The 24392-nt window shown below is 56.3% G+C and overlaps 1 protein-coding gene across 5 annotated transcripts; it reads right to left on the bottom strand.

Annotated features, from left to right (window-relative positions):
* Nucleotides 1–336: 336 nt before the first annotated feature.
* DENND4B (DENN domain containing 4B) lies at nt 337–23500 on the bottom strand. 5 transcript variants are annotated; one of them, XM_088137188.1, is made up of 28 exons: nt 23420–23500; nt 18684–19000; nt 18241–18493; nt 17852–17921; nt 17145–17314; nt 16377–16618; nt 16000–16066; nt 15457–15515; nt 15225–15369; nt 14644–14819; nt 13904–14004; nt 13303–13518; nt 12556–12701; nt 11349–11488; nt 10542–10665; nt 10025–10231; nt 9303–9431; nt 8233–8386; nt 7205–7369; nt 6670–7103; nt 6465–6569; nt 6186–6364; nt 4930–5119; nt 3905–4150; nt 3503–3608; nt 2145–2310; nt 1847–1911; nt 337–1535 (listed from the first exon to the last, which is right to left on the bottom strand). In XM_088137188.1, exons 2-28 carry the CDS (start codon nt 18980–18982, stop codon nt 1390–1392), a joined length of 4500 nt encoding a protein of 1499 aa, XP_087993314.1. In that variant the 5' UTR covers nt 18983–19000; nt 23420–23500; the 3' UTR covers nt 337–1389. The 5 variants fall into 5 exon arrangements, with proteins under 5 accessions (XP_087993314.1, XP_087993318.1, XP_087993316.1 ...); XM_088137192.1 differs by lacking the exon at nt 23420–23500 and adding an exon at nt 22394–22485; XM_088137190.1 differs by lacking the exon at nt 23420–23500 and adding an exon at nt 21484–22310.
* Nucleotides 23501–24392: the final 892 nt, after the last annotated feature.

Raw genomic sequence — 24392 nt, 5'->3', positions numbered from 1 at the left:
GGGTCCCTCTGGATTCCATTTTGCATTGTCCCATAAAGCCGGCTCCTGCTGGACCATGTTGCTCAAGGACACCCTATATTGGGGCAGGGGTTGGACTAGATGACCTCAGAGACCCCTCTGATTCTACCAGCGTTGTCTTCTGTGCCCAGAGCTGCCGTCAACCCACCTTCTCCCCCAGCAGGCTGGGAAGCGGACCCCCGAGGGCCTCAGCCCCAGAGGCGGAAGGCCCTCTGCGCGTTCTCAGAGGCCCTCTTTCCGTCGGGCCGGACGGATGCGCCGGGAGCTTGGCTCCGTCCGGGCTTCCCCTGTCATGAAACGGGAGGCAGACCCGGAAGGAAAATACAGAAGCATCTTTTATTTACAGGACGAGAGGAACGTGGAAAATCCAACTCAAACAGTAACACAACTCGGCAAAAGGGGTCTCGGGGGGCTCCATATTGCTCGGCCTGAGCCCTGAGGAAGGAGGGGGGGCGGGTCACCAGCGCAGGGGGTCTCCCCACTCCGCCACCCCCAGTGCAGAGAGAGTTTGCTGCCCTGGGTCGGCAGAGGAAAACCCTCCCCGGGGGGTCCCCAGAGGGGACCCTTTCCCCAAACCGAAATAGGGTGCCGCGGAGAAGCAGCGCGCCCCTCTTTCCGCAGCGGGGCACCCCGACAGTTAAAGCACGTGCCACGACGTGGGACAGGGAGAACAGCAGGAGGGTCTCGGTAATAAATAAATTTACAGAATAGCTTCTTCTCCATCTCCCTTTTCCTTTTCCCCTCCCTTGTAACACTGGAGGTAAAAATAATACTTTAAAAAAAAAGGACAAACACTGAGCGAACCAACTCGGCTGGAAGTCGGACAGGAGGGGCGGTGGGGACTGCCCCCTCCCCAATTAACCCCCCATGAATCGGGGGGGCGGGTGGAAGAGAGGGGAGAGAGCGCAGTGGCTGGAGGGGCCTTGTCCTTCACGGGGGGGTCCTAAACACCCCCCCTTCCGCAACGAACACTGTGCACAAAAATAGACATTTACGGGGGCGAAGGCCCAGATTTGGGGGGAGAAAGAAAGAGACTCGGTGGGGGGGGAGAGTCGGGGCTCCTAGGCATGTGCGAAGTGCAGTGCTGGGCCTGGAATCGGAGACTAGAGCCCCCCTCCTCCGAATTGGCAAGGAAGGGGGAAACTTCGGGGCATGGTCGGATGGCCGAGAGGGTGCCTCCCCCATCTCCGTCCCAGGGCCCCCCAAAAGGGCACAGCACCCAGGGGGGCTGGGAGCAGCCAACGGGGCCCGGCTGCGGCCCCCAGCCCCCGCCCCCCCTTTGGTATCAGCTCCAGTTTCCTCCTCGGCCTCCCTTCCTACGCCGCAGCAGCCTCTGGAGGGTCTCCCGGGCCGGGAGCAGCCGGGGGCCCGCTAGCATTCCAGATTGGCCCCGAAACTCTTCCGGCAGTCGACGGCCTTGGAGGTGAGCGGCTGGGCCCGCTGCTGCCTGAGGGCCTCCTTGCCCATGCTGCCGGCCAGCTTTGAGAAGGCCGACTTGTACTTCTTGTCGAAGTCGGCTGCGGAGAGACAGGCGGGGATGGTGGTTCAGAGACCCGGCTTTCCTGCGTTTTTTCCCCTTTTATAAGGGCACGGGCAAGGTGCTAGTCCTCATGGTGGGAGATCCTGGTGGTGTTTTTTTCCCCCTTTTATAAAACTCACCGGGCATGGGCTGGGTGCTAGTCCTCGTGGAGGCCGCCTAACAAAAGCCTGAAACGGCTGAATCCCAAATGCTACAGCGAGGGCAGCATTCTCCCCCCACCCGTCCAACTCAGAGGGACGCGTCTGCACCCCCTTCAGCCCTGTCCTCCATCTCCCTCCAGGTTCCTACCGATGTCCACACGGTCTCTGCCCAGCGCGGCTATTTTCAGGAAGAGGAATTCACGATAAACGCTCCTGAAGGGGGGGAAAAATGGGGCGGTTGTGAATATTTGCCAAGATGCTCTCCAGAGAGCTGTTTTCCCCCCTCCCCAGCTTGGCAAAAGCTAACGTTCGGGAAACTAAGGGGCGCTGGAGATTCTGCCCCAAATCCCTCCTGATCAGGGGCTTATTTCCCCCTGCCGTTGTCTTTTTTGGGGGGGGGCTTCCAGCCAGGGGTCTCGACCCAGGGACAGGAGGGGGGAGCGTACCTGTGCACCAGCCCGGGGCTGGCGTGGCCTGCCAGCTTCTCCACGAAGAGGACGATGGCCTTGTGGATCTCGCCCAGCCCAAGGTAGTTGATCACGGCTTCCAGGACGGAGAGCGAGAACGGGTGGTTGCGCCGGCGCCAGTGCTGCAGGCGGGTGGGGATCTGGCCTGGGAAAGCGAGGTCACCGGGGTCACGCCCGACGGTTCCTCCCCCCGCCCCGCCGGCCGAGGGCAGGACGGAAGGCCCAGCGCCCGCGGAAAACAGGTGCCGACTTCACGGTCGGCCAAGCCCGGAGGGACCCCTGCGCCTCGGCCGCGCCGCTTGACCGAGTCCTGAGTTACGTCTCCTGCCGCTTTCCTTCCCAGGGGAGCCCGCCGGGGGCCGGCAAGGGCATCCTGAAAGGGACCGTGTGTCGAGGGTCATCGTAATGCCCCATGGGGACGGAGGGGAGGCTCACGGGTCAGCCGCCAGAAGCGGTGTTCCTTGGAACTGGGCGTGTGACGATGACGGGGCCTTTGACCGTCTGAGACGCTCGGGAGGGACTTGATAGGGAACAGACAGGCAGAACCACCTGGTAAACTGGGCGTAAATAGCAATAATAATAATGATAATGCTGATAATAATAAGAGGAGGAGGAGGAAAGAGGAGGAGGAGGAGGAAGAAGGAAAGGAAGAAGAACAAGAAGGTGAAGGAGGAGGAGGAAGAAGAGGAGGAGGAGGAGAAGGAAGAAGAAGAGGGTGAAGAAGAGGAGGAAGAAGAAGGTGAAGGGGGAGGAGGAAGAGGAGGAGGAGGAGGAGAAAGGAGGGGGAGGAGGAAGAGAAGGAAGAAGAAGAAGGTGGAGGAGGAGGAGGAGGAGAACGGCAGCAAATTAACAGGCAATGAAAAAAAATCAGGCTGGGAAGGTGGGAATAAAGACATCTTTTCCTTGTAAGTTTGTGTTTTTAACCACGGGAGCGTGATTTCCCTGGGGCCAGCTTAAAATACTACAGGGAGATCCAATCTGAGAAGGTTTGGGAACGAGGGGGTGTTGGTGGGGGGGGAACCCTTTGGAAACACACCCGCCTCTCTCTGCTCCCCTTCTCAGCTTCCCGGCTCCAGAGACGCTGCAAATCTGGTCTCCTCATGAGTAAGGGGGTGCCCCTCTTGCCTGGAAACTCAACCCTGGTGAGGGCTGCCTGGGTTTTTAAAAACCTTTGGGGCACCGCTGCACTGGGCAGGGGGTTGGACTAGCGGACCTCCGAGATCCCTTCCGAGCCCGGCATTCTCGGACTCCTGACAGCGCCTCCCACCCGACGCTTCGGCGCTGCGGTTCCTGCTTTGTGTCGGCCCCGGGGGCTTTTCCGGGGCTCTCGCACTCACCGTGCAGCCTCCAGAGGACATAGAGGGGGGGGAAGCTGTCCGGGTCGGGGCTCAGCACATCCCAGAGCAAGCGCACGTTGACGGGGGGCCCCTCCTGCGTCGGCCCCTGAAAAAGAAAGGAAGCAGGAGGGTCTGAAGGATCTGAAACCCTCTGGCGCCCATTTCTCCTCGGACGCCGGCTCTGCTTTCGGGAGGAGCTGGTTGGGAGGGGCACCCCGAGGTCATCGAGTCCAGCCCCCTGCCCCTGCCGGAAAGCCATTCCTGAGAGCTGGCCGTCCAGCCCCTTCTCGAAAGCCTCCAGAGATGGACCTAGACCCCGACTCTCTTTCCGCCGCGATCCCCTCGATCCCCTCCTCGGCCTCGCCTCCCTCACAGGGTGGTGGCGGAGGACAGGCACGCTACCTGGGAGCCCGGCTGGACGTGCTTGGAAGCCAGGAGCAGCTGGGGCAGGCCGCTGCACAGGCCCAGCCGCTGGAAATACCACACCAGGTTCCAGTATATTATGGGATGGTTGTCCACCAGCTCCGGCTGAGACAAGAACACGGCCCCCTCGTTCTCCAGCAGGGTCTCCAGCTCCTTGCGCAGGACCAAGGGGCTGAGGTAGGCGAAAGCCAGCTGTTCCACGTGGGGGGCAGGACCCTGAGGCACCTGGGAGGAAAAGGAGGGGTCCTAATTCCCCATCAGCCCCAGCCAATCCCCAGGAATATGGGAGTTGTAGTCTCAGACTCTGGGAAGGGGACCAAGTGGCGTGGCGTTCTGTTCTATTCTATTTGTAATTCTCATTATGCTAATTGGGACCGTAAGTCGAAAAACCACAGGACCATACTGCTTAGCGACGGCAGTCCCGGCAGTCCCAGTTGCCATCGTTAAGTGAGGACTGCACAGGTCATTAAGCGAGGACCTCGTGTGACCGTGACCTCCGACTTCCTGCCAGCTTCCCCACTGACTTTGCTTGCGGGAAGCCGGCAGGGAAAGGTCACAGATCGTGATCGTGTGACTGCGGGATGCTGTGATGGCTGTATGAGGTCCGGTCATAACTTCCACTTGTTCAGCGCCGTCGTAAGTTCAAACGGTTGCTGAACCGAGGACCTGTTCTGTTCTGTTCTGTTCTGTCAGATCGGCTGAAAACCTGCCCGCCTGCCAATTATTCTTTCTGTCCTGCTTGGCATCCTCTGCTTTTCCCAGGCCCCCGAGAGGCTCAAAAGCACCCACACGGGCTACAACCTCCGTGTGTGTACCGGTGAAGGCGAACCCTCGCCATGAGGACTGGAAACTTAATGCTCAGGAGGAAGGCCAGGACGGGTACCTACTTGTAGCATCTGAGGCGTTTGGGACTAATTTGCTACACCTCCTTCAGAAATGAGCCTCTGAAACAGAAACGCCATTTGCATTTGCACATCCCAACCTATCCGTGCCAGCGTCCGTACCGGGGATTCACTGAAGCCGTTGCACAGAGACCCATTCCTGGATTTCCGCCGTGGATCTGACTCGGCCTCGTCCAGGAGGAGGCACTGGGACCGATCGCTGAGCACCGGGCCCTGACCCCCTGGGACGGGTGCTTCATTGTCCCGGGGCCAATCAGAGGAGACCGAACTGGTGTCAGAAGCATCAGCCATGCTGAAAGGGGATGAACGGATCAGAGATGATTTATTGCTGTCGTTCTTTCTGACAGCTTGAGGACTAGAAGACTGCTTTAGAAACAAAACGTCTCTCTATCCAGAATTGCAAGCTCTCTCTCTCTTTTAATCCATGTTTAGCTTCAACTGTTTCATAGATCAGACAGTCAAGGTTTTTTAAGCTCACTTCAGACGGTGGGAAGAGGAATCTGATGAAGAAACACTTCTGGGCATGAAATATCAAAAAGTCCCTGTTTGTAGAAAACTAGCAAGTCAAGGAGATGGTAGCATGGAGGAACCGTTGGTAGCATTCTCCTACCTATTTTTGTTCTGGGCTGGGTTTTATTTTTGTTAACAAGACAGGCCCTGCAGAGTATTATCTTTGATACTGCACACACTGAGGACAGATTTGAACTTGGGCTTTCTCCTCTCAAAGCTCTGTTTTGTTTACTCCAGCGCAGATGGCTCAAGCAAGTGAGTCAAGTTACAGGGAGGGTAGAAAACCATCACACGTGCCCACAAGTCTCACAATACACTTAACTTGGTGAATGCATTAAATCCATTTTCTGGGTTCACAGGACCCCTTGTACCCACCTTTGCATGGCAGGTTAGCCACAAAACCCCCCAAAACAAACAAAAAAACTAATGTGGAGTCCTTGGGGTTCTCTGAGTTTGGTTCTTTTCTTGCAAACGTTGCATTACCCGGCTAGGTAACATCTTCAGTGGTAAAACTAATCAAATGCAGCTACCAGGTTTTCACCAGTCTGGTGAAGGGCGTTGTATTTACTTAACACAATGTGGCTGCAACAGTGGTCACCAAACGGACCGTGAGGGCAGCAGATCTGGGTGGCTAGGTGGGTACCCCCTTTCTCCCTCACTACCCATGTGGGTCCCTCCTGAAGTCGGACGCTCGGTGGAAGAGGACAGCTGTCCCAGATCATAGTCAAGGCTATATGATAGCTGCCAAGATCAAGGGTGGCAGGCTGGCACTCGGGCCCTGGGGGAACCGTCAGGAGCGAGCCTCAGATGCCAGGGGTAGGGGCGGAAAGCACCACCGGGGCTCTGACCTGAGCGAAACAATCTGGAAATCTTGGATCTCGATGCTGAGGAAGGGCACGAAGGGGCGCCCGCAGAAGGGGCAGGTGGTGTTCAGGTTGGAGTCGTCCGAACTCCACCCCGCCATCACCTCTTCGTCGTACACCAGCGAGTTGCAAGCCTGGCAGCGCGAGCAGCTGGAAAGCAGCACCTGAAGAAGCAGGACAGTCGTTCAGAGCGGGTAACGGTGGGGCCAGGGACGAGGAGTCCTCCGAGCGAGCAGGGACGCGGGGGATTGAGCTGAAAAATACCTCAACTGCCGGAGGCTCCAAGAGACGATCGCTGGATTTACGGAGGTTGAAACTGCACAGGGAAGTATCCGAGAGATCGTACTCGCTGCCCAGCGAGGCAGAACTCTGTTGCAGGAAAGAGCGGGTTAAGCCGAGAAAAAGGGAGACCTCGGACAAACGATCGGGATGGCTCGTTCTGCATGAGATCCTGCACGGGCATACCAACCTCTGAGGCTGTGGATCTGGGACGTTCCGGCGGGAGCAGCAAGTGACCGTCAAGCGGACTCTGGCGAGAGGCGTGTTCTCGGTGCTCGGACCCGCCGCGCCCGTGGGAGATCTCCCCGCCAGCCCCCTGTCTCAGAGAAGGCCGCTTGATGGGGGACAGAAACTGCTGAAGCTTGGCTGTCAGACTCCGGCGGGGGGTGCTCCCCAGGCGACGGTTTTCAGCAGCCTGGCCCGGCCCCGGCATCGTTCCCTCGGGATGTCCGGTCTCCACGCTGCTCACGGTTATCCTGTCGCTCTCGTCCGTCAAGAAACTGGTGATGTCTGAAAGACTGCTGTCCTCCGAGCTTCCGGGCCCGTCCCGTCCACCGCGCAGCCAGGGAGGGAGAGTGGATAGCGTGTTGGTGCTTTCGGATCTGGGACTACCCAGTGTTTTTGCTGCAGCAAGTAAGAGATCTTACTTTTAAAATGTTATCTTTCCATCCCAATTTCTCCACCTCGCGGAGAACGAGATCCTCCCTCCCGGAATCCAGACTCACCCGCGATTGCGCCTGCTGGCGTTTCCTGGTGCGGAAAAGTCAAGCTGCCACTCTTTGCGAGAGAAGCGGGTTGCAGGTTCTCACTCAAGCTGCTCCCAGACCAGGTTGTCTGCCGCTGAAGGCCGGTGCGGGGCTGGGATTTGGGGGGCTTGGCCCCTCTGCCGTCTGCCAGCCGAAAACAGAGAAAACCCACCCCCTTTGAGAGATGCAGCATGTTCACCAGCTTCTCTGAGCTGCTGTTAATTACTCCCTGTCTGTTTGGCTAGGATCAATCATCGTTTCTCTCCTCTCTCCACTGGACTAGTAGCCTTCCCTGCTCCAAAATGTATTGCCGGCCTATCATCTCAAACAAATGTTGTTCTATTTCTCTCCATCATTGTTTTCCTTGCATCGCATTAGAGCACAAATATTATTTTGAGCTAACAGCTGACCTGGGACAACACATGAAACCAGGGTTTCTCAACCTTGGCAACTCGAAGATGTGTGGACTTCAACTCCCAGAATTCCCCAGCCAGCATGCTGGCTGAGGAATTCTAGGAGTTGAAGTCCACACGTTTAAAGCTCTACTAAATCTAATAGTTGACATAAATTGATAGTTGATTGCGCGGATACTGACAGCTGGCTGGAGAATTCTGGGAGTTGTAGTTCACACATCTTAAAAGCATGCTGGCTGGGGAATTCTGGGAGTTGAAGTCCACACATCTTAAAGTGGCCAAGTTCGAAAAACATTGCACTAAGTCCTAGTTGACAATGAGAAGCACGTGCTCTTGACTTCAGGTGACTCAGAGTTAAGGCTGTGGGAAAGGATTCCTGCCTTAGGCAACGGAGTGGACTATATGATCTCCCAACCCCCTTCTATGCACACACATGCACACAACATTTGATGAAAATACATGCAAAACCAATCACGTATTTTAACCAATGCACATGCTTTGTTCCAGCTCTGCAAACGTGAAAGTACTGATCGATTTGTGGAACTGGCGCCGCCAGGTTCGGTGGGGTGGGCATCATCTGGGTCTTGCCTGTACCTGTTGGAGGGCTGAGGCTCCGTGATTCCGCCTCCCGCTGGCGCTGGCGCAGGGGCTGCCGGAACTGGGCGGCCCCCAGGACGACGTTGCGAAGCTTGGCCCAGCGAAGACGCCCCCCTTGGCTACTGGACGGCCACTTGCACTCCAGGATGGCCTGCAGCGAAAGCGGGGGGGGGGCGGGAAGCCCGGGAGATGAAGCTGAGCCCACCAGCTGGGGCAGAGAATTCAGGGCTGCCGGTGACCCGCTTCGTTTATTTTTATTTGGTTTATTTATATTTCAAATTCGTCACCGCCCATCTCACCATGGAAGTGACTCTGGGCGGTTTACAGTAAAGATAAAATAAACGTGAGTTAAAATTGGGGGGAGATGGGTGGGGGAACAAATTTAATAAATAAATAAAAATAAATAAAAAGAGAGAAATAGTAATTAATTAATTAATTAAAATAGGCTAAAGACAAAAAGCACAACGCTTCTGCCCCCCCCCCCCCCGCCAGCACTCTTCCTGATGTTTTAAAGAACTGGGTTCCTCTTTCAGACTTTCAAATTTTGTTTTCGCTCTTCTGGGAACCATCTACGTTTTCTGAGTTTTGGAGGGGCTTTTCCCTTCTTTTTTTATCATTTGGGACATCACGGTTATGATGATTTTCCTTTCCCCATCTTTTTCGGACCTTTTGGATACGGTCACGGAGCTCGCTCCACCTTTTTCTGGATGGTCCGGACTTCCGAATTTTAATTAATGGTGCTTTCCATCTTTTTCGGGATCCTTCAGACCTCGTTCCCCACCATCACCGCCACCGTTATAATTTCCTTTTGCCAGCTTCCTTGATCTTTTGGACGATGGTAAATTGGTGATTTTTTTTATTCGTAAACTGCCTAGAGTCGCTTATGCAGGGAGACGGGAGGTGTATAAATTTGATAAATAAGTAAATAAATAAATAGATGACGATGATTATGATGAAATTTGCTTTCCCTGCCTGACCATGCCGCTTCAGGGTCACGGCTACGTGCTGTAACCATGCTAAACCGAGGGGAAAATGCATTCAACGGGGAGAGAAGGGGGCAGAAATACCTTGTTATAATAGCCGTAGGTGATGGTGTTGGGGACGATCCCGGCCCGCTTCATTTCCAGCATGACTTGCACGGACAGTATCGGTTCCCCGTATTGCCCGCAGAGCTGCATCAGGATGCGATAGCACACCTTTCAAGGAGGAAGGGGAGGAGGTGTGGATGCCAAGGAGACACGGGGCCCTCTGCCCTCTGCCCCAGCTAGGTCTAGGGGGAATCCTGACCACGGCTTAGCGGCTGTGGGTTCACGCGGGGCCACTGCGAAAGAAGGGTCTCTCAGGACGAGCGGGGAGCCGCACAGCAGATTGGGGAGCCGCACCGCTGGAGCAGGTTGGGCATGGCCAGGGGTGATGGCTGCTGGAAACTGTAGTTCTACAACATCTGGAGGGCTATAGCCCCCCCAGCATCAGGGGCTGGGGTCTGCCCGTCACTACATCCGAGGATTGGCGATCGATAAAAAGCGAGATAATCCACCGCGAGCAAATTCAGCAGAATGGATATAAAGGCCTCCCTCGACCCATAACCAAACTCCCTCTCTGCTGGAGCCACACGGCTTACCCCGGGGGGAGGGGGGAATTTCAGAACCCCCAAGTTACCAGTCCTCAAGGTGGAGAAAAGCTCGGAAAACTTGGAGGTTAGGAAGGGCGGACCTCGAAGCAGGTCCTGCCTGCGCCAAGCTCAGGATCGCTCCAGCTGGAACCTCTCCGTGGAAGAATGGAGTCCTACCTCGTCTGGTAAGACCACCTCTTTGGTCTCCATCTGCTTGAGTGCCTCGTACGCGATTTGCAGGGCCTGCACCTTCGATGTCGCCATGCGGACGTAAGCGGGCAGCGTGATAAACCACAGAGCGTAGCAGTGACCCAGCAGGCACTTGGCCCACATGTCCGGCACCGAAGAATACTTCTGTGCTACTTTCTGAGCGACCTTGATTTCCTGAAAAGGATGGTGATTTCATTTCAGTTCATTTCTTCCTATTCCATAGAAGCCCATGGTAATCGTTCGCTCAGTCCGCGAGATCTCCCAAATGGATCCCTAGTGCTGGGAAGAACCCCGTTTCCCCTTCAACCGGAAAAGAGGGGCACTGTGCCAAGGGATGAGATGCCTAAAAATAAGCTCGAAAGGCAGGGAGGCACCTGACCAGCCAAGCGGGGGGGCGCGATTGGAAATCTCCCCCCGCCAATATTGATTCTCTGACATGGAGGGATGCGGTAAGCTCTCACCACCGATCCTGGGGATCGTTTACCTGCTGGGTCCGGCGAGGGGCGGGGCTGCTGGGGGCGCTGCTTCGGGCTTGGCAGAGTGAGGGCATGAGCTGGTCCTGGGGCCGCTGAAAGAGCTTGGTCTGGAGCATTGGGAAGCCATCATATCTAGGGGGAGAAATAACCGGAGAGCCGAACCTGGATGTCTCGTTCTGGGCAGCAGGAGCGATGCAGGGAGGCCATTTTTAAGCCAAAAGGCATTTCAGAGCCACCTTGTTGGTCTTTTATGTACTTCGGTAATTTAGACAGGCGCCCAGCTCGAGCGTCGTGACTCTGGACCGGTCACAAGGCTTACCCACGAAAGCAAAACAGAAAGAACGCTGCGGGTGGATTCTCTTCCCTTCTCCTGTAACTGACGTACTTGGGGGGGGGGGGAGAAAAGCGTTTGGGTTTGCAGGGAAGAAGAAAGAGGGTGGAAAGAGAATCCCAAAGTCTCCATCTTAGCATTCACAGAGACGTCTTGGGTCTAAATGGGAACTGGTTCCGTTGCTGGAATTCTTGCAACTCCATCGTTTCCCTCTCAATAAATCTCGCTAAAGAAAACTCCGGCTTGGAAAAGAATCTGGATACGGCTTGTGACCCTCCCAGCCTGGCGAACTACGGGTTCCGGCTTTGGGTTGCCTACCCGGCAAGGTGCTAACAAACAGAGGAGGCACTCTGCGCCCTGCCCCGAGCGCTTTTCTGCGGGATAGAGTTGGGAGGGTGAAGGAGGAAGGAGCAAGGAAAGAGGCTAAGACAGAACGATTTGACGTTATATTCCCGTCGGAAAGCCACCCGGCTGGGACACTCACTGGTAACGGGGTGGCAGTTCCAAGCCGTTGGGCCCCGTGGGTTCTTCGGGGGGCATGATGAAGACGGTGTGCTCGCTGCCGTGCGTGTCGTCCAGTTCAATCAGAGGAGCTTCCTCTGGTTTCTCTAAATCCACCTGCACCTGAGTCGACGTGCCGAAAGGAGAAGAGGAGTTGAAATTTAAGCCGCCGTCCCACGGAGGAGGCATCTTAAGGACTTGGCCAACAACTGCTCATCTAGGATTGAGAGGTGGGCCTCGCAGGCAGAAACTCTGCTCTTGGTGTTGAAAAACCTCCAAAGCAGGAAACACTGAGAAAATTTAACTTCTAATTGCTTCCCCCACTTTTTAGTAGCATCTGCTCAGTCATTTATGGGCCCCTGCAACTAAGGTTCAACTTTTCAGGACAGCACGGGAATAATTTTGGTGTTGGGCTTCACCTCCCTCTCTCTCTCTATATATATCTACAGGGTGCACCAAAATTCAGGCCCCATAGACAAATTTATTACATAAATTCCATTAAATGTTCCAATCGGTTGCCATTTTCTTCTACACTCTCCCTTATTCGTTCGACGCACAACCTTGGAACACTCCTAAGTAGTCACCTTTGCTCTGAGAAAAGAAATATTATTAATAAGACATTGTGACTAGACACTTGGTACACTATATATGTGTGTGTGTGTGTGTGTGTGTGTGTGTGTGTTTTTCATCTTCTGCTGCGGTTCTGCCTCGTTTTAGAACTTCTTTAAATCCAGTTTTTACTGTTTTGGCTCTTGTTGTTTGGCTGATAATATTATTATTATTATTATTATTATTATTATTATTATTATTAAACTTAACAACTTAACTTAAATTATCGTCATCCTTCAAATAGAAATTGAGCAAATCTAATGGTGGGGCCAATAGCCATCGACCATAAGAAAGAATCTTTTTCTCTTTCTCATATTATGAATAACAATCAAATATAGTAGATAAAAGGTTTTTTTTTTTTAAAAAAAGGGGGTTGATGGAAATATTTATTTCCATGGTTTCAGAAAAATGTGATGCTTGGAAAAACTCTGCCTCGATCTGTTTTGGCTCAACAACTTTCTCACCCTCTACAAGTTTTACACTGGTTAGGGAGCCAGTAATTAGAGCCCAGGTATGTAGGTTAGGGACAGTAATTAAAATAAAGCCCAGTTGAAGGTAAATTCAGGTCCCCTTCCAGCTACCTTGTCAACGCAGGAATCAAAAAACTCTAAGCAAGCATGCCGGTCGCTGACAAAGGAGCATTCCTCGATGAATTGTGTGAAGAGCTGCGTGCGTAAAAGCTGCCCGTAGAATTTGTGGTAGGCTCGATCGCGTGACTTCAGGAAGCCTGTAAAGGGAGCAAGCGAGAGAGGAGTTCCTTTTACTATGGTTCTTGCAATTACCGTTGCCCCAAAGTTCACAAGGAGCAACAACCATAAAGGAAAGGGAGTGGGGAGGGATGAGGAAAACACACGCAAGCGTTCCTTCCTAGGCTGACGGGAGGGGCCAAACGTCTCTCCACATCAGTAGCACGATATGGAGTGGATTCTTAATTCAGAGACCTTTCTCTTCTTATCCTGGCTCCCTCCAGATGCTTGAAGCGCTCCCTTGCTTCGCGTCCTCGTTCCGGAAGCCGCCGTTTTCAAAAAGGATTTTTAAAAAAAAACTGTTTATGGAGGGGACTGTCGGCAGCAAGCCTTTGAAGAAGCCGTGCCCTTCACACCCAGGGAGACGCTTGCTCTGAAACACGTACATCACCAAGAGCGGGGAAAAAAAGGGGGGGCCCCAACGACAACACGTTTTTGGGCAAGGGGAAGAACCGATCAACCCCAGGCTTGAATGGGAACAGCCGATGCCAGCCTGGGTTCAAACAGGGGGAATCTCCCCGGTCTCTCCCGGTTCTGCGCCTGCCACCCCTGACCTGCGTCTTGTCCCCGAAACGAGGCTACCTTGCAGGAAGAAAAGACTGCTGGAATCGCGGGTCTTCTCCGAAGGCGCCTGCGTGATGGGCCGGAGGTAGCTGCGGTAGCCCTTCAGCAGACAAGCCATGAATCGGAGGAGGGCCCCTCGGATGTCCAGCTCCAGCTGTTTCCGGCGCCCGTAGATGACGTCGTAGTCGGTCAGCAGAAACTCCAGCGAGGCTTCTTCCACCGGCCGGTTGTACACTGCGGAGGAAGGACTGAACCGTCGGCCGGAGAAGGCAACGCCGAAAACCGCCTTCGCCAAGTCAGGGAGCTTGCCCATTAAGGGAGGTGGGCAACCCTTAATTCTGGCTTAATATTTTGCAGAGGGCGGGCCGCACTGAAGAGGGCGGCGTCGGGGCTTGAAGGACATCTGGGGTCCTCGATTCTGAAGGGTTCGAAATAGCAAGAAATGGCGCTTTGGGTTTTCAGGTCAGGGGAGCAGAGGATGGGAAAAAAGGGGATCTGGGGGGCACCGGGAACCCCACCGTGTTGTCTTCCCCAACAGCCTCACTCCCGTTTCGTGATCAGAGACGGTCGGTTTGTCGGTGGTGGGACGCCACGCCGAGACACTCCCACTGGGACTTACTCTCATCCAGCTGGTGGTACTGGGAGTTTAATGACGCCAGCAACACTTTGCACGGTTTCCGGGGCAGAGCGCGGGTCGACAACGGCTTCCGCTCCTCACACCTGCGCACACAGCAAAGCTGTCCCTACGATTAGTGCCTCCTGCTGGGGTCCCCGGGAACGCTAGCCTCTCCCCCGGATTGCTCAGCCTGAGACCCTTCCCCTGCCCACGGGGTAGAGAATCGAATCAGGAGGAAGAAGGGCATCGATCAAGAAGAAGTGCCAAAAGCCACCGGGCGGACTTTGGGGCTCACTGAAAAAAAGGGCGCGTCCCAAGGTAGAAGGGAAGGTGAGAAACAAACTCAAAGCGGCCCCATCTTGATTTTCTTTAGTATGCGATGGGACAGAAAGGACCACTTTTGAGATTCGGTGGTTAGGGTTAGGGTGTTATAGGTATAAACCCTAGAACAATAATAAAAAAAAAGAATCTTATTTCTCAACTTGGCTTGTTGACAATGCAAACTTCTACAAATATTGCCTTCATTCCTAGCTTTGGCTGACAGAGTTCAGTGGCCACGCTTCGCCCTGATTCGATCCCCGAGGTTTTCAGACCGGGGTAGGAAAAATCTCTGCCCCAAATCCTGCGTCAGGTCTTGCAATCTTTTGAACCGACGGAGTTGGGACCTTCTGCTTGCGCGCTGGGCTGGGGTCTGTGGATCCCACGACTGCGGGGCCCTGATGAAGCGGGATGAGAAGACTCACTGGAAGATGGTGTTCGTGTCAAGGTCGACGCAGATGACGTCGTGCGGAGGGTCGTAGATGTCGAAGTAACTGGAGTGGACCCCCACGATGAAGGGCACCGGGGCGCACAGCACATCGGCCAGGGTAAGTGGACAGAGGGGGATATACGGGCATTGCCAACGCAAGGGGAAAATCATCTGGAGGAACAAAGAGAAGGGGGGGTGAATATAGAATTATATTATGCGCGCGCACGCACACACACGCATATACATAGGCGTGTTCGCTGCTCTGAGTTGACCCAATAGTTTTTAAAAGCTGGATTAAAAATATAATAATAATATAGGTACGGATGTATCTAAAATTTTACACAAAGCTTCCACGGAGGGAGACTGCATTTCACGGCAACCGTCCATCCGTAATCTACGCCACAAGGCAACAAGGTTGGGCTTTCCATCCGCGGCGTAACGCTCGATCCTTCCAATTTCTCTTAGCCAAAGAACGGCACACGGAGACCCCCCCCTTGTTTTGTGTGTGCTTGAGGTTTCCAGCCCCCCTCTTTTCCCCTTCCCCAGCCTTTCGGATTGAAGGCCACGGACGCTCACCGAGACCAAGGCTTCCCCGATGCTGGTCAAGACGTCCGGCCGGAGGGAATGGATAAGGAGCTTCTGCTCGGTCAGCACGGCCACCAGGAGGGCCACCGTGTGCTCGGAGCCCAGTGTCTGTAGCAGGGTGAGAAAGCTGGCCCCGCTGCAAGCAGAGGAGGGAACCGTCAATTCTCCGCCCCGGCAGAATTTGGGCGAGAGTGCAGATCCGGCTGCCCCGTCCCGCCCATACCTGAGAGGTAACGGTGACGACACGGGTTGGCACAGCAGCAGGTTGTCGTAGGGGGACATCTAGGGAGCGAAAAAGAGGAAGGGGGGATGAAGATGGAGGAGCTGATCCGCGACCCCACGCGGGGCGAAAACGCACGGCCGGCGGCGCTCCTCTTTGCGCTCCCGTTGGCACCCGAGCAAAACGCCCCAAAGGTGTCGCAAAGGAGGTGCCCGGGTTTCTTTGCAGCAAACGGGAATTGTCTTGAGCCTTGGAGAGATGCATGATGGGCCCAGGTGGGGCAAATTAAAGGCAAAGCAAAATAATAATAATAATAATAATAATAATAATAATAATAATAATAATAATAATATAGCAGCAATAATTTAGCCTCCAGAAATGGTCATTTAGACGTCAGCAGGATAAGCAAGTTCCTTTCCCCCCCTTAAAACTGAACATGGGCAGAGCAGGGAGATTTTCCTGTTTCCGAAAACCCGCCTGGAGATAGACTGACGAATGCCAACGCCCAAATGCCACCTACAGATCGGGCCCCTGGGTCCCACTTACCTGGACCAGGATCCGAGGCCTCTGCGGAGACGGGAAGGGGACGTTGTGCATGAAATGAGACACGTGCCTAGGAAAAACAACAGGGAAGTCACCGGAAAGGAAGGGAGGGGGTGGTTGAAAATAACAAGACACCCCCCACTGCCATGATGATAGATACGACACGTAGGCATCCGAGGAACAACGGTTGGGCCACTGCGTGCATTTGGACTTGAGAAGCCTTAGGATGGCCTGGACTGGAACTTCCACAGCCACGGGCAGTCTACCTGAGAATGCCAGCGGGTGGAGCACGAACCAGAGAGGAGGGCCGGCTTCTTCATGCTCCCCGCCCGCCCCGTGGGCTTCCCAGGACCACCTCTCCGGCCCCATCCTCCACTTACGCCTCGAGGGGCAACACGTGGGGCCCCGAGATGCTGTAGCGGTAGAGGAAAGTGAGGAATTTGCGGAAGACGTCGAAGAACGGCCAGTGGGACAACACGCAGATGCTCTTGCGGGTCTGCACGGACTTGCTGGTGATGGGGCGGCGGTCCACCACGGTCAGCAGGTTGAGGGACATGGACTGCCGGTCAGTGAGGCGCTCCCGGGGAAACGGCTCGTAGAACTGCATGGCAGCCCCGTAAACCTGGGTTGGGGGGAAGAGAGGCCCTGGGTCGCTCCAGCCACCGGTCACCTCGGGCGGGCGGCAAGAGGATCTAAGCGAGCGGGTCAGGGGGGGTCTTTCATTTGAACGCAGCAAAACGTATTCAGAGATGCCCGGCTGCCAAGCAACCCCTTTTGCCCCGTCCTGCCGAAGGGGTAACCAGCTAGTCACCTCGGGCGAGCACGAAGAGGCTCTAGGCGACCCGGCGGGTGGTGGGGGAGCCTTGGGTAAATGGGCAGCTCCATGTTTCAACATGGCAAAGAACATCCAGAGACGCTTCGGGGTAAAGCCTTAACATCGATTTCTACAAGGCTGACGCTGAGGTTGTGGATATTATGGGCCCAAAGTATGTGCCAAACGAAACACAAGTTTTGTGCCCTCCTGGAAAACGGGAGAACCGCCTTCCAGCTCAGAGAAGCCCAGGTGGGGACCCCCAACGTGGCATCTGTGCTTCGTGGCGCCATCTAGACTGGCCCAAGGGAAGCCCCTTCCCTCGGCATCACGGTACCTTGTCCCCCGAAGCGCCCGTCAGCACAAAGGTGGAGAACACGGGTAGCTGGTACTTGGTGTCGGCTGGCCAGCTCTCGATGGTGGCCCCCATGGGTAGGCAGAAAACGGGGACCGACTCGGGAAGCGGGAAAGCCTCGTTGTCTTCCTCCGGGTAGCGGCTGAGGAGGCCTAGAGAGCAAGAAGGCCACCTTCTTTATTTTCATTTTATTTATTGATTAAATTTATACGCCCCCCATCTCCCCCAGAGTTTTCCTCCTGGGTGAAAACAAGCCATTTTACAGGACAGAGACTTCAGGCTATCCGGATCAGTGTTTTTCAAACTTGGCCACTTTAAGATGTGGGGACTTCAACTCCCAGAATTCCCCAGCCAGCATGGGCGGACTTCAACTCCCAGAATTCCCCAGCCAGCGTGCTGGCTGGGGAATTCTGGGAATTGAAGTCCCCACATCTTAAAGTGGCCAAGTCTGAAAAGCACTGGTGTAGATCATGGTCCTTGATATTTGAGTTTATCTTGGGCCAGTTTAATTCTCCTTCTCTGTCTCTCCCTTGACGGAAGAACTGCCCTGCTCTCTGCGCTTCGGCAAACTCCGGGATTGACTACTGGATCCCTACCTTTGCGGGTCTGCCCTTGAAGACGGTGCCCGGCTAATAAACCTGCAAAGGCCAAGATTCCTATCGTCCCATTTCTGCCGCACGAACCCTTACCTGCTTCGTACACCAGGGTGTTTCCTTTAGCCAGAGCCATCTTGTAGCAGATGTAGAGGGCTGGGCCCCACTGCGGGGAGAGAAGAGCATTAAGGAGAGTCTGTCCCACGGAGCAGCTGACGTACGTCTCGTAGACCAGGCGGTTCATCCGCCTTGTCTAGAGCGGTTGCAAGGCCTGAAACCAGGGACGGGCTCCCCGTTCTCCGTAAAAGACCGTGGAGCTGTCCCCACCCTGGCCGAATTTCCAAGACCGGGAGTCTGGTCCTCTCCAGGGGCTTCAGACCACAACTGCCGGATCCCGTGACCCATGGGCCACGCTGGGAGGGACTGCCGGGAGCTGCAACGGCCCGGACCGTTGCTCTTCCTTGCCCGCCCTGCTGCCCACTCACCATGCCGGCGTTGAGGTTCCGGTCCACGCGGCAGAAGGTGTGCGGCGTGCTCTCGCCTTTGCTCGGCATGATCAGGCAGATGTCCGTGATGCCCAAGGCGCTGTACGCCTGGCCCTCGCTGGCCCGCCGGTACGTCAGGAAAGTGTGCTGGTGCCCGGGCGCTCCCGAGGCCAGGTTTGCCGAGTGGCTGTAGGGCGTGGTGTCGATGATTTTGTAGCCCGGTTTGGGCTGGTCCTTCCCACCGTAATGCACCCTAGGGGGAACAGGACGCCAGACCAGGTGAATGGGGTGGGGGAGTCTCCCTCAGGTGGGAATACTGGGAGGTGCCCCACGAATTCTGGGCACTGCAGCCTGGCCTTTCCAAAAGGGACCGGACGGGAAAGGCTGTTCCTGGTACAAAGCGGGTCCCTGCCCCGCCGAACCCTCTCCCTGCCGCTACCTACCCAAGTTCCACGATCGAGGGCTTATCCCGCCCCCGCCGGTAGCAGATGAACATCTGGGGGTTGCTGAGCAGGCTGGTGTTGAGTTCCACGGGGTGCCCCGAGGTGGTACGGTCGATGCAGGTGAAGCCATGGGGCACCTCCTCGCCTTGCGAGCGGACGATGACCGCCACGTCCACGATGGGCTCGCTCGGCCGGGCGGGGCGGGGCGCCTGGCTCTCGTCCTCCAGCGGCTTGAAGGTGTCCACCAAGCCGGCTACCACGAAGTAGTCCACCAGCTGGGGGGCCCGCTCCTCCGCCATGGCGGGGGCTCACGGCATCTGGGGCAGGGAAGAAAAGCGAGAGGGTGAGGCCAGGGGCAGGAGGTTCCCCCAGCTGACCGTCCGCCTGTCCGGGTAGGCCTGGCCAACAGCGGAAGCCCCGTGCGGAACGTTGGGGGGCCGGTTGCCGTGGGAGAGACGGCGAGACCCCCATTCCCTCGTTTTCCTTGTTTTCTCCCTAATTTTCTACTGGATCAGGTTTGATCTGAACCAGAGTTGGTACATTTCCCTCTAAACATATGGAAAAGAATTAAAGTTTAAAGCAGTGTTTCTCAACCTTGGGAACTTTAAGATGCGTGGACTTCAACCCCCAGAATTCCCCAGCCAGCCAGCCTAACCCTAACCCTAACCCTAACCCTGGCTGGCTGGGGAATTCTGGGAGTTGAAGTCCACGCATCTTAAAGTTCCCAAGGTTGAGAAACACTGCTTTAAAGAGTATTTTTAAAAAAAAGAAAAAGAGGAAAAGAAAAAAAGCATTTCCGTGTCTCTTTAAACGCATTCCTGACCCAGCCTCTTCTTGCTCCCCATCGTCATTTCCCCCCACCCGTAAGGGCGACCCAGCCAACAGTGCTGGAGTCCAGTTCCCATCACTCCAGCAGCCAGAGCAATGGGATCTGGAGTCCCTCAGCCTGGCTGAGGCTGCTGGGCGCCGCCACTCAGTCCCCGCGCTCTTCCTCCCGGGTGCCACACGGTGCCGTCCGACCGGCGTTCAGCACCTCCTCCGTCCGGTGGCCCACCTGCCCAGCTGAAACGCGGCTGCCAACCCCAAGGTCTCCAAACCAGGGAGGGCCCGATACCCAGTTCCCCGTGGCGAACGGGGCTCGGCCGCCTCTTGAACCCTCGGCCGGGCTGCAAACGATCTCTGGGTCTTCTCCCCAGAAAGGAGAAGGGTTGGGGCGTGAGGCTGCAACTGCTGGGTTGGTATTTTTGCAGCGAACGCAGAAAGCCGGGAAGCGAGAAGAGGAAGTGCTCCACTTCTCGTTTCTTAACGTCGCTTTAAAAAAAAAAAATCCCCCGAGATTTATTCAGAGTAAAAGTCACCTTCTCCAAAAGGGCCTTTAGTTCAAGGCGCAGAAGTCACGGCCAGGATGGACTCTGTGCATGCTCAGAGGCGTGCAAACCTCCCCCACCTTTGGGGAACCTCAGGGCGAAACAAGAGCTGGGTTCCTACCGGAAGGATACCACAGAAAAACCGAGGAGAAAAACAAACGGCGTCACTGAAGGAGGTGGGGAGCAGAAACATCCCCGGTGAATTGGAAATCTGGCATCAGCAAACGGGGAACGGCCCTTTCCCCCCTGAACTGCTACTTTTCTACTGGCGGGGAGCCGGTTTCTAATATGGACCCCCTTCCCCTTTTCCTAACCGGCTGGGTCTCACTTGCTGGAGAAAAACGGACAATGCACCATAAGTATTGAGTTTTTACTTCTTCCAGCCCCTCCCCGCCAGTGCCAAAGTGTGATCAGCTATTTTGGGCCTGGTGCACAAGCAGTTCACACTTCCACCATCACCTGGCTGTGGAAACAGGAACACCAGTGCGTCCTGCTTCCCCTCCTGTCCCCAAATGACCGGCTGGCTCGGCCCTGCAGCAAAATCATTTTCTGCAAAAGACCGTTCACAGCCCTCCAGCCCTGGATGACCAGACGGGTGGGTGGGGGGCTTCGGCTACCAGCCCCACCCTTTGAACTCCTGTCTGGAAACTGCATTGAGGGAGCCAGGAACCTGGAGGCTCTGATTGGCTTTAGCCAACCCGACCCTCCGCTCTCAATTTCTCCTTGGATTTTTTTGCAAAAAGCCCCCGCGCAGTCTGCAAAACGGCAGTCACCGCAATAAAAATTCGGCCACGCGTCTCTCGGGATGTGCTGGGGGCCGAGGAAGCAGAAATTCCAGGGTCTTTTTATGCAGAAACCCCGCTTCCGGCTCCCCAAAATCTTCTCGTTCCCCATAGGATGTGGCTGTCTCGGTGGCATATCCCCGCACACAGACAACTAGTATCTCCAGGAAAATGGCTGAGTCTTCTCGGGTGCACCGTCGGCTTCCTGCAATGGCCTTCCACCACGCAGCGGAAACACCCTGCAAACCGGGTTTTTGCAAACCACACATTTGAGGCTGTTTTGGAAGAAGGCGGCAGAGACCCCCTGAATGAAACCCACCGATGCTCAAGGTTGCTCTCCTCCGCCCAACCCGTGGGGAGCCTAGCCAGCCCTTTACCCCCAACCCCAGAACTGCCAGCCTGCTCGCCTGGCTTGGGGTTGGCGCTAACAGCTCTCCAAGCACAGCCTGCCAAAACATCCCGGCTTATAAGCCTCTGGCCTTCCTGTCCAGCTGCTTATCTGACACTGCAGGCGTGGAGCACGCTCCACTCTACTTCGATCCCGGCTTAGGGCTGATGCGCACGCTCCCCCTGCGAGGGAGGCCAGCCGGCAATGCCCTTCCCCAGCCTCTGCACGCTCTCCCTGTTTAACGTTTTTAAAAATGCTCCAACCTGGCGTGCCTTCAGCTGCGTCAGCCGGGGATGATCGGAACGCTTCCCCGACTCGGTTTATCTGTCTCCGTCAGAGGCCGCACGGCCCGCGCGAGGAAATACCAGCTGGCCGCCACGCGCAATGCCGTTCTGCCAGGCTTTGCACACCCGGGGAGCAGATTCAGCAAAAAATACTGTTGGGCATGCCACAGAGGCTGGAGAACAGCACCTTCCACCGGCAAGAGATTTAGTCAGGGGGTCACTGCCAGTCCACGTCCTCCCACTTCCTCCGCGGGCGCCAAGGGGAGGACAGAGAAAGTGAAAGCAAGCGAGAACAAATGCCGCCCGGCCTGCTCTCGGCCGAGGGCAGCGTGACGGGTGGGTGTGCAAGAGAGAGGGCGTGCAAGAGACAGAGGCCTTCCCTCCCCGCCGGGTGCAAGTCCTCGGCTGGAGCGCCGATCACTTAGCTTCTTGTGGTTAGAAATCGTTCATTGCCACCCGTGCCAACCTCTTTTTTCGGAGGCTTCAGATCAGCCCTCCTGCAATCCAGGGCAACAGAGGGGCCTTTTGGGGACGGCTACCCGATCCGTGGCATCCCTCCCCAGGAAAGACCCGCCGAGCGCCTTCTCTTCTCCCTTTCGGGTGGCTTTTAACCAGCTTCCCATTTTTGCGCGGCTTTTGATTCGCACGGGACTTGTTTTCTCACGCCTGTTACTCTAGTGCATTCAGCGGGCAGTTTTTCTTCTAATCCGCCCTTCTCTTTGGCACGCGGCGTGTTTCCAATGCCTCTGCACATGCGCAGAGATCCGATCCATGGCGTCCTAGGACCGAATCTGGAAATTAAATCCCACTCCGGGTTGTTTGTGGGTGGAAAGAGCAGGGGAGCGCAGGGCTTGCCTATGGGGGGCTAGCCTGGGAAATAACGACTCACCTGGGGCGAGCAGGAATATTATTCCTAGGCGACCACCCAGCCAGGGGAACATGGATGCCTCCCTGCAGGCCCAGTTGGCATCTATCAAAGGGGTAAGAGGGCAGGTGTTTGGAAAAGGGGTCTGATGGGGGAGGGAATGGGAGGGGGGTATCCTGGTGGGGTTTAACTGCCCGGCACAAGACGCAGGTGCCGAGCTGAAACCAGAAACTCAAAGGCACGGAAATCTGGGTTTCAACTTGAAGGGGGAAAAGAAACAGAGAAAAGGAAGCCAGAAGTCCCCAAAGACACCTGCCTGCCTACCGCAGACACGTGCTCAATCCTATTACAATGGTTATTAACCCCCAAACAGCTGCCCGCATTCATTTCAAAACCCAGCGGTTGCCAGGGGGGTAAAGAGGGCACCCTTTCCCCTCCGCCCAGACTCCGGGTGAGACCTTGAAAAGCCCACAAAGGCTCCCCGCTGCGGTGCCCCCGAAACGGAGCTCAGGTAGACTGCCTTGGGACCCGGAGGCTCTGCTCGGACGCTGCAGGAAGACAGGAGAGGGGCTAGAAGGGGTTGGGGGAGAGTGAACAGTAGGGCAAAAAACGGGGGGGCTGGGAATGCAGCTGGGGGGAGAAGCTGGGGCACGGCTCCCATCATCCCCAGCCAGCCCCCCGGCTGCGCACGATGGGCCCCAAGCGGGAGGAAAGCACGCAACGCCGCCGCTTTGACAGAGGAGGCGCCTGCTCCAACAGCGGAAAAAATGCAGTTGCGGGAGGGGTCCTCCACGCCAGCCGACGCCCCCCCGCAAGGGTCAGCTGGGCGGAGAGGGAGGGGCCAGAGGGGGTCTCTCCAGCCCCCCCCTTGCAACCCCGCTTTGCAAAACCCCCGGAGTTGCAATGCTGCAATCCGCGCTGGGGCACTGCAATGGGGGGCAGGGAGGGGGCGCGCGGGAAGGGGCCTGGGGCGGCGGGGGGCCCCCGCTGCAAAGCACGGGGGGGCACGCGAGCGCGGCGTCACGCCTGCAGACGTGCGCGGCCACCTACCTGTGCAAACTTCAGCCCCGCTCGCGCCGCTCCTCCCTGTCGCTGCCCCCCCACCCCGCGGGCCGCTCTGGCCTGGCGCGGCTCGGTGGCTGGCGGGGGCGCACGCGCGCCCTCTGGCGGCGCGGAGGGCCTTCCCTCCGCCGCCCTCCGGCCCCGCCCGCGTGAAGGCGCGACGGCACGTGTGAACGCCTCCCAGCAACCCGTGTTCCGGGAAGAGGAAAAAAACCGCACCCGGGCGGCTTCCCAGCGACGCGGGAAGAGGAGGAGGAGAAGGAGGTCGCTTTTCCTACGGAAAAAAGTCCAGGTTTTCTGCAGCAACTTTTCGGGAGCGTTGCCCCTAGGGCGAGACAGGGGGCCCCCACGGGCGGGGCACCACCAGGAGATCCCGGAGCGGGACCCTTCCTGCGGCTTGCTTTCTTTTGCGACGCGATTGCCCCCCGAAAACGGAAACCAGGGAGCAAATAATTGCAAGGACAACGTTGGGGGGAAACAGCATCAACCCCCATCAAAGCCCCGGAACATGACACCGCAAACCCAAGTCGAAGCATTGGAAAAAGACCTTGCGGTGCAGGCCTGGAGCTCAGCTTGTATGGCAAGTGTCCAAGGCACTCTGTACATGCTCTACGGCGCTGTGTTGAATCTTTTCCATCCCCTTGGAAGCAGCCGCAGAACGGACCGGTAGGAATTTTCGGCCTCGGGGGGGGGTCTCTTTCTCCTGGGCCAAGAGGAGATCCGTTTCACAAGGTCTCTGTTCTGGTTTTTAAACCCGTTTTGCTTTTTAAACCGGTTTTGCACCCGAATCGAAACTGCGGGAGGGGAATTTCGCCTGGGCGGGGCGCCCTCTAGCGGAAAGGCGACGCCACCAGCAGCCTGCAACCGGCCGCCTCGCCCAGCGGAGCGTCGGACCGCAACCCCATCATCCACAGCCAACGTGGCCCGTTTAGGAGGCACAGGGCGCTCTGAAAGGGGCTGT

Source organism: Python bivittatus, unplaced genomic scaffold (genome assembly GCF_059951505.1).
Source record: "Python bivittatus isolate LINGU-HERP-01145 unplaced genomic scaffold, Pbiv_v1 ctg000180_np1212, whole genome shotgun sequence".
NCBI lineage: Eukaryota > Metazoa > Chordata > Lepidosauria > Squamata > Pythonidae > Python > Python bivittatus.
This window is presented reverse-complemented; position numbering and strand designations above follow the sequence as displayed.